Source organism: Corvus kubaryi, unplaced genomic scaffold, assembly GCF_017639235.1.
Source record: "Corvus kubaryi isolate FWS band 111438036 unplaced genomic scaffold, C.kubaryi_AGA036_p1.0 37260, whole genome shotgun sequence".
NCBI lineage: Eukaryota > Metazoa > Chordata > Aves > Passeriformes > Corvidae > Corvus > Corvus kubaryi.
The window spans coordinates 7,094,852-7,104,130 of NW_024581077.1; the positions used below are offsets into that span (position 1 = coordinate 7,094,852).

At 42.1% G+C, this 9,279-nt stretch overlaps 1 protein-coding gene and 1 long non-coding RNA gene across 2 annotated transcripts in view; one reads left to right on the plus strand and one right to left on the minus strand.

Moving 5' to 3' along the window:
- The window catches only part of ACER3 (alkaline ceramidase 3), a 58,907-nt gene extending 52,247 nt beyond the window's left edge, over positions 1-6,660 (minus strand). Inside the window, exon 1 of the mRNA XM_042024220.1 lies at positions 6,454-6,660. Within this exon, the coding sequence (XP_041880154.1) occupies positions 6,454-6,556 (103 nt within the window). The 5' untranslated portion in view covers positions 6,557-6,660. The remainder of the gene's footprint in view (positions 1-6,453) is intronic.
- A 14-nt stretch (positions 6,661-6,674) lies between these two features.
- LOC121662716 lies at positions 6,675-9,019 on the plus strand. Its single transcript, XR_006015382.1, has 2 exons — positions 6,675-6,991; positions 7,094-9,019. It is a non-coding gene; the product is annotated as an uncharacterized LOC121662716 (long non-coding RNA).
- The last annotated feature ends 260 nt before the right edge of the window (positions 9,020-9,279 follow it).

The window sequence follows — 9,279 nt, forward strand, 5'->3', positions numbered from 1 at the left end:
GAGGAATCTGTAAGCACCCCTTAGCAAGGACGTCCCTTCCGGGACTACGCTTGCTAACCTATGACATATGTACTCTGCCAGAAGATGATGGACCTGACTGTAAAGGAGATAATGATCCTGCAGATGCTGACTGCACTGATTATTTAGAAATACCAGTTTTTCAGTCACTGATCACAGTGCACATGCAGCACACTTCTTCAAGGAAATTAATTTTTCAAAACAGAAAAAAGTAACATGGTTAGACACTCCATTGTTTTGAGCTAGCACAAAAACTCTGAATATTTTATAGTTGCAGTTTCAAGTACAAAGGAGGGTCTGTGCCCGAAACCTTAAATCTAAACAGTATGCAGCAAAATCACTGAGCCTCTACCCTGAGCTTGCCTATATGGGTATATTCAGATCAATTAATGGTAAATGATTGACACTAAAGCAGTGTTGCTCTGGGGTTTTTTTTTATTGCAACCTTCTCTAGAATTTCTCTCTTCCTGACACGTTCTTTTGCTCTTTGTAGTACTTCCCCACACAATGACCAAGCACCTTTAATTCATGCAGCAGCTCAGTTTCTCTGCTAATGGACGGAAGAATGTCTGTAATTAATGAGGCAGGTGCAAAGAGCCCCCCAGCTAGAAGGCAGTCTAAGGTAGGTAGCTTAGCCCTGATAACGACTTGCAAGTGGGTTCTCCTCCTTCTAGTATTATAATGTCATTTTTTGATACGTATTTTGAATTAAAAGAACTCTTTGTATTTTCTCAACCTTTCACGAGCCACAAACCTTTCCATGATCCTCTTGAGGTAGTCAGAGAAACAGCCGAGTGTGTGAGCACTCACACGTGTTGCAAGATAAAACAACCACACACTGCTGGGCTGTTGGGACTGGAGACAATTCCCAGAATTCCTCTGAACATTTTTGCAGTGCATATTAAATCATTCTTCTTTTTTTTTTTAAAAAAATCTTTCCCACTTATCTGTGAAAGGCACCAGCAAATATAGAAAATGCATTACATAAATAGCAGTTTCACATACACAACACAACAAACGCCAGACTAAAGACTTTTTGTCTTTCAATTATGACAAAAGTTTTTAATCTGTGACTAAAAGCTCATTAAAAGTAGCTTAAAAGTCAGCAGTGTTCCTTTAAAATAATTTATTTTACATTAATTTTCCTATTTCTAGCTACTATATTCTGCAAATTCCTATCATGCAGTTCATAAACCTGTCTGCCTCAGTTTGCACATAAAAAAATTAAATTGTACAAATGTCACCACTCTGTTACCATTTGGAGTGACAGATGCCTAACTGCCAGTGCACAAGTACTGAATATGAAGCACTAATTACAGAGTAATCAAATGCTTTGTTAAACCATATTTAAGAATTTTATTGTCACTTAATAGCTACACACATATTAGCAGATAAACACACACGTGCTCCATTAGCACAGCATCTGCCAAGTTTTAAGCATATCCACAACATGATGGATAAATGAGAACTGATGATTGGAGAAATCAACTTCCCAAGAGCCTTCGGCCCCATCCTTCAATGAAGGCTGGAAAAACTGAAAATTAAGCTGTCATGAGATAAAAGGTAGAGTTGCATCATGGATGAAAGATAAAAAGCAAGGAAGAATTAAAAATAATATATAAATGATTAGTGGTGGCGAAATGCATCAAAACAGTGCGACAAGACTATCTTAAGGCTTAAGCCAAGAAGGTACATTTACAGCCTAGGAAAGGAAATAAATTAATGCAGCAGTATTTGCCACTGATTCAAAATCAAATAGAAAGAAAGAAAAAAACATGACAGCAGAGACCATCTGGCTTACGATTTTGCTTCTGCTATACTATTCTTTGGAGAAAGAAACCCCTCTTTCAACTTCTTTTTGTCTGCAGCACAAAAAGCAAGCTAGAAGCATTCATCCTAAAATGCACTGCACAGCTGAGCACTGTTCTGCACACTCCACTTGACTTTACACTCACCATCAATTAGTTTAATGTCTCCTTTACCTTTTTGCCTGCAGTGTCCCTTCAGTTGAGGGAGCTCCCTCAAGAAGCCAGATAAATTTCCAGAGGAAACTTGTGATGTGGTTTCCTCCAATTAGGTCATTAAATTTACACACTCAAATCCCTTTCAGTCTTAAATTAAGTCTACGGGCCTGTGACATTGTCTTCGGCTAATCCACTCTTTAGAACTCATCTGTGTCATGTCATCTTTAAATCATTCCCTCTCAGCCAGGCAGTTGAGATGATCACACCAAATTAAACTTGATGATGCTTCCTTCATCTGCCACTTAATCACTGAAAGACCAGGCAGAATTCTTGAAGGCAGACAGGTGGCTTTATTTTAGTTTTTTTAGTCTCACATAGGCAGTACCTAGCCCAACAGTCTCTAGCTGCTTTCCAAAGCCTCTGGCAAAAAAAGGCAAAATGCAAAAGGACACCCAAGAGGAACAAGTGACAATCCATATGTGGCAGTACAAATGCAACATTAATGACATTATTCTAAGGTGAAGTAAATTTTGCAAGTTTTTAAGTTCTAAAGTAATTATCCCCATGGAAAACAGAGATCTGTGCAGCTTTGGCAGCTGTCTTCTCCGAATAATGCCTAAAAAGAAACAACAGTATTTTTGTGTCACTTCATAATGTAGAGAATGCTTGGATGGCACTCTATGTCATTCAAGATGTGAGATAATGAGATATCTCACACTGAACAACACAAGTAACACTAACCTTATTTCAATCTCTTGTCTGAAGCAAAAATCAGACGGCTTTAAGGAAGAGGAATAAAAATAGCTAGAAACATGGGCAGATTCTCATGACTTGGGTGGGTTTTTTTTCTAGATAAGAGTCCCATAAGGAAAGCCCAGTTACAAGGAGTCACTTACCAGATCTCTAATGAGAACCAAAACTAATGGATTTAACTCTGGAAATTATAATAATAACAATAAAAAAAATCTTCTTCTATGAAGATATCAGAACATGCTGAGACAAGACCAGAAGCCAAGAAAGAAACAATTTCACCAACTCCTTGAGAAGCCTGAAGCAATGTTCTAGATGCTTGCTACTGTAAATGCCAGCATAAGGATATATTATCTCTAAACCAGTCATGTTGTAGATGATGCATATTACTCGTGGACAATGATAGCTCAAAGCAACATAACTGGAAACATGACTCAAATTTGATCCAAACTGGAACACAGCATTCTGTTGATAACGACAACAAATTCGCCCCCATGATTCTCCTGACTGAGAATTGTAAGCCCTCATGTACCACACAGGGCTCCTCTGAATTTAAAGTATTTGTTTACATTGGTACTACTGTACATGCTTTCAGGAAAGGGAATATGTGAAGATTAATTATATTCACTCATCATATTCTACAAGAGAAACTCTTCTTACAGGGATGACTGAATGCAAGAAGGGTAAAGCTCCTGTCATAGACATTCACATCAAAACAGACCCCCAAAACTCAATGCTACGTGGGCTAAACTGGCCTGAAACATCAACCCTGCCAAAATAAGGAGTAAACTGTAACATTTGAGTGCTAAGTGTTAAAAACCAGAACTTATATTTGACCATTTTCTATTTGCTTGTGTGGGAGGATGGTTGGTTTATCCTTTACTATTTTTCTTAATCAAGTGTACAAAAGTCTGAGTAATTCAGCATTCAAGCACTGGGATCTGGAAAGGTTTAGTTTTAAAGAAGGAAAAAAAAAAAAGCATGTCTACTACTTGCTCTCCAGCACACAGGTATCACTCCAGAACTCCTGAGAAACCCTGAAAAAGGAATTACTATACCATACAATAGGTTTGATCAGTGAGGGCTATAAGACTCATTTTAAGGCTTAACATAGTTAAGCTCGCAAAACAATTCTTTTCAACTGGTTTTCCATTTAAATTGGTTTAATATTCTACAGAAGGATGTAGAGCAGTTAGTCATCCACCTCCACAGGGGAGAAAAACTGGCTAGGTGCAGACTTAGAAAGGCAAGAAAAAGCATTTTTCATTACAAAAAAAAAGAATTTTTGAATACAGGTCACTGTATTTGGGATACATCAAGAGAATGCAAGTATGAAGTGCTACACCACCACCTTGCCTCACTTCCACATCTCTCACTACATATAACTGATAAGCTGTCATAATTTACACTAGTTTTTTAAGGAGTGAACGGCAAGGAACTACATGTGGGCTTTTGGAACACAATGTAGCAATTTTGTACTAAAAGTAGCATATTAAAACCAAACTGCTAAATGCCAAGAAAATGTAATTTGCACAACAAGCTTTCTATTTGGCTCTTCAGCCTGAAACCTATTTGGTTTGGATTTGCCAGTATTCTTCAATCTTTGGGCCTCCAAAGTTTCTTATAAATTACTAATAACAAACATTTAATGCAAAAATTTTTACATACAATCAGCTTTACCTGAGTGGTACCAAACTGATTTTTCACTCTTCTGTAAGGCAAAACTTCAAATAATATTCCCACAACACTTAATGCCTCAGACCCTGAAAGCAGTGTTACAGAACTACTGCTGAAGAAAATCTAATCCATCTTGGCATCTGGACTGAAATTAGCTGCTGTTAAGCTAACCCTAAACCACAGCAGACTTACTGACTGTTTTGCATTTTAAACTTAGACCATTTTAAATGCTTCATCTTACAGCACAGCCCTTATATACAGTTTTTTCCGTGCAACTGACCGACCAACAAACCGTGGTCCCAAGCACCGAAACCATAAGGAGGAACCAGACTTTGTATAATTTCTCCCTTTTTCTTCATAACTCAAGCCTTTCTGCCTCCCATTACACTCATCCTCATCTTCCTTCTGAATAATCTAAAAGTAGATGGGAAGTATCAGTTAACAAGGCCAACAATGCAGGGATTATTTAAAAAATTTACATGCTAGTCAAATTTATTTTTACAGTAGTGAAGCAACAGAGCTTCCTCTTCCTTATGCGAATTATCTCCCAAAATTATGGCTGACAACAATGAAAACACAAAAATACACACTCTGGAAAAGTCTCATTCTATTTAAATTTCTAAGTGTGTCCCTTTTTTAAGAGTATTTAATTTTGTTTCCTTTTCAGCCAGCCTGCCTCTTCTCAGCCATAAATCTACACACCAACTTCCTTTTTCCTCTGAGCTTCTAAGCTGCTTATGTGCTGTTGTTCTTTTCAGGTCCTGCTCTCCTTCCTATTCCTACACTCTGAAGCCTCTTTCTCAATTACTCACTTTGGATCCTCACCCAGGTCACTGTGTGCACCCGGGAGTCACAGCTTGGCATGGACACCCAGAACCCTCCATCTTCTGCATGCCAAGCTCTTCTAAACTGCTGCTGAAGCATCCCAGCTATGTGAAAAGCCTCCGCACATTGCCCACTTCAAGCACTTCAGGGTAGGTGAGCCTGGTCACTTTAGCACTATTTTCCCAGGGCCCTAACACTTCAAAGGCAGGCACCTACCTTATATGTGTGAAAGTTTTTCGTAGTACAGGGCGTCTGCCAGGCAGCAGCACATAATTATAGCTACTACACCCTTTAAAGTCGCTGCCCAGAATGCAAAAAATACTTTGTTTTTCAACAAAACCTCAGTGACATAGGGCTTGATCCTTTATCACCTGCTACAGACTCCCTTCTCAAGCACCTGATGGATGACTCTGTAGCTGAAGCCCCTTCTTTCTTTCCCTAAAACATGCTAAATCCTGACTGTTTCTGAGCAACAGTTTCGAGGTCAAACCAATGGCCTGCTCTGAGCTATCCTAAAAGACAACCAAGGGCAACAGAGCGACCCTTCCAGCCTCTCTTAACTCCCACCACCTGCTGCAGAGCAACCTGATTGATGATGGTCATCACGAGGCACTAAAGACCACTTGGGGAAAGGTGTTCTCGCTGGATAAAGACGTGTCTTGCATAGGAAGATACCTTTTCTCTCCCTGAGCAGTTTCACTTGGTTTGGCTGTCCAGGCTGGGCAGATGGTCCCACCTCAAGGGGAGCAGAGCAGCAGACCCGTGCGGCTTCACGGCGCGGCACCCCGAGCCCGACTCCAGAGAACACCCCTCTCTTCACCCATGCCTGTGGTGCCACACAACCACCCCAGCTCCCGTGATAACCCCGGGACCCACCTCATCTCAGCCACCCCCCCGCTCCAGGCCGGCCATCCCTATGGACACAGGCCGAAGGGACACGCTTGGGATGGGGGCTCAAACAACACGCTGGGGAGAGAGGGGCTACACCACCCCGTCCTTACGACATGGATTTGCGGGGGAAGGCGGCAGGAAACACCCATTTCCACCCACCAGGGTTGGCTGAGGGGCAGCGGCACCGTCACCCCGCAAGAAAGTGGCCAGGGAGGATGGGGGATTCCCTCGCCCCGGGGAGAGAGAGCGAAGGGCTGCGGAGAGGGAGAAGGAAGCGGCGGTGGGACCCGGGGCCGGGGCAGGAGCCGCGGCCGGAGCGGCCACTCACAGAACTCGGCGATGTAGTAGGAGACGGCGTAGTTCTCCTCGCACCACTCCAGGGTGGAGGTCGGCGGGCCCCAGTAACCCTCCCGGTCAGCGGCCGGAGCCATTGCAGCGCCCGCTCCAGGCTAGAGCGGAGCCAGGGCACGGGGAAGAGGAGGGAGAAGGGCGCCGGGCCCGGAGCGCAGCGGCGGCCGGGGCGGGAGAGCGGGCGGGGCCGGCGCTGGGCCCGCCCGCTGGGGGAGGAGCCGCGGTCGCCATGGGGACGGGCTGCGGCCTGCCGCCTGCCGGACGGGGGAAAGGGCGTGGAGAAACGCGTTGTGGTGAGAAACGTGGATACGGGGAAAGTCTGTGGGGAAACACCGGCGCGGGACACGCTTGGCTCTCAGGGAACCTGCGCGATGCCCCGTGGGGATGAGGCGGGAGTGCGACATCACGGCGCTCTCCTCACCCACTTTTCAAGCTGGTCTGGGGGCAATGAGGAGGTTTCCTCCTCCAGCTTTCCACTCCTGTTTTCCTTATAGACTTCATGGAGGGTTTGTAAGGTGAGCGAGGCAGCGTGCTGCCTTCCTGTTGTTAAAACACAGCTTCACAACATCGTAGAATAGTTTGGGTTGGAAGGGACCTTAAGGACCCTCTATTTTCAGCCTCCTGCTACAGAGAGGGACGCCTTCCATTAGACCACGTTGTTCAAAGTGCCATCCAACCTGACCTTGAACACTTCCAGGGATGGGGCATCCACAGCTCCTCTGGGCAACCTGTGCCAGTGCATCACCATCCTCACACTGAAGAATTTCTTCCTGAAGGCAATGAAGAGGCAAGTAATCCTCATAGGCGTGGGCTGGGAGAAGGAAGGAGTTTTTTTATAGCACTGCCTACTCAACGGGGGTTTTCCTCTCATCTGATGCCTTATTTAGTTTCCTCAGTGCTTACTACGCGTACTATACTTACACCCATAATATGCAAAGTGCTTCTCAAGCAGAGTTGGTATCCAGAGGCAAGTACAATCTAAAATTGGAAAGGCTTGAGACACAAGGGAAAAGAATAAAGTGCACCAGTAAAGGCCTAATAATACTGTGTGTGTTTTATGTTTCAGAAGGTGATCCCAAGACTTTAAGAGAAGCTTCGGGCAGACCCTGGGGGTTGTACACAGTGCTTACACCCTGCTGGCTAGCAGAATTTATTATACCTACACATAAACACACAGACTTCTTTTTCCACATATTATTTCTTCTCACCTTTCCTTCTGTAAGCTAAGAAATGCCAATCTAAACACAGGCCTTTTCTACTGTAAACAGTGCTGTTTCAGAATCTATACATCTATCTTGAAGACTATCTTGTCTTCTGTAGTTCAGTTTGTATATAATTGCTTCCAGCATCAGGTAGAGCTGTATTTAACATATATCACTATTTTTCATCCTGCTATAAAGCACTAAAATAAAATTTATTGTAGTGATGGCAGTGACAATGCACTATAATTGTCAAAAAATCTTTAAAACCCCTGTGGATTTTTATATGCAGACCTGTCTTCCTATATTTTTCAGATCTAGATTATGTCCACAGATTTAGACTTTCAAGATTGAGGTGGAAGAGTACCAGACTGATGAAGATGCACAAAACTGGCTGTGAACAATGAGGAGGATTCTGGCCTGCTTGATGCACTTTAGCTTTTCAGACTTTCAAAGGTTCAGTTTATATAATAAGGAAGTAGGGCTCTGATCTAACTTTTGTTCTAATTAGGAACCATTTTAAGATTAGAAGTTCTTGATAGAAAAATAATTAAAATTTGAAATTGTGGTTGTTCAGAAACTAAAGAGAGAACTATGAAATATTTTAAATATTCACTAATAGTTAAATATTAAATATTTGCTCACCAGGAGCAAAAATGGCAACAATGTGGAAAAATGTAGACAATTTTTGTAATACTGAATTACAGTTGGCTTTAAAGAAATAATTTAAAATATTGATGCTTGTTTCTTTTCTCATCATGTGCATGCTGGCCATGAGAAGATTTGCCACCACACTAGAAAAAAAAGTCAGACATGAAACTGGCTTTAAAACTGGGCAAGATAAATTAATGAAAATTGTATGTGGTTGATACCAATAATGTAGATTGTCATCCATTCTGATTTCCACAGAAATACAAGAAAAATGTATAGCTAGGCCTTAATTTCAATAACTAGGGAATTTTTATTTATTTGGCATGTTTCTGGAGTATTTTCCATCACAATATGCATTTACTTCTGACTTACTCTGTGGCTTGGTTCTCTGCTGTTGAACTCTGACAAACCTTTCAGTCACTGCACTCAGAAGGATAATATTGAAGAGGCAGCCCCAAACTATTATAATGCATACTTTTTTTCCCCTGAAAATGTTTTGTAGACTTCAACTTGTCTTCCACAAAACCGACCTTGACTGCTTCACCTGTTACAAAAATACATATTAAAATCAGTACTTTTCCTCTGTAACCTTGAGCTATGCCTTGTTCTGTCCATTACTGCACAGGATATAAGGTGACATCCTGAAGTTCTTTCCATCTAAATGTGGTCTATCTGATTAAAGGATCAAACCTACCTCTGCCCAGGTGTTGGATTTTCTTTGTCTGATCTGCACAACTTATGGAGGGAATGTCTTGTTTCTGAAATAATGAAAACCAAACATAGAGCCCCTGAAATGCTTATTTTCAGTATTACTAAAAATGCTCTTGCCATGCCCATGGAGTAGTTTCCTGTGGCCTCAGGTTGCCTGTGGCAAAGGATCCTCTTTCCATACAGTTTAATGTTGCCCTGAAACCTCATGGCTTAACTGATCAGTGGGTAATTGCATCATGTCA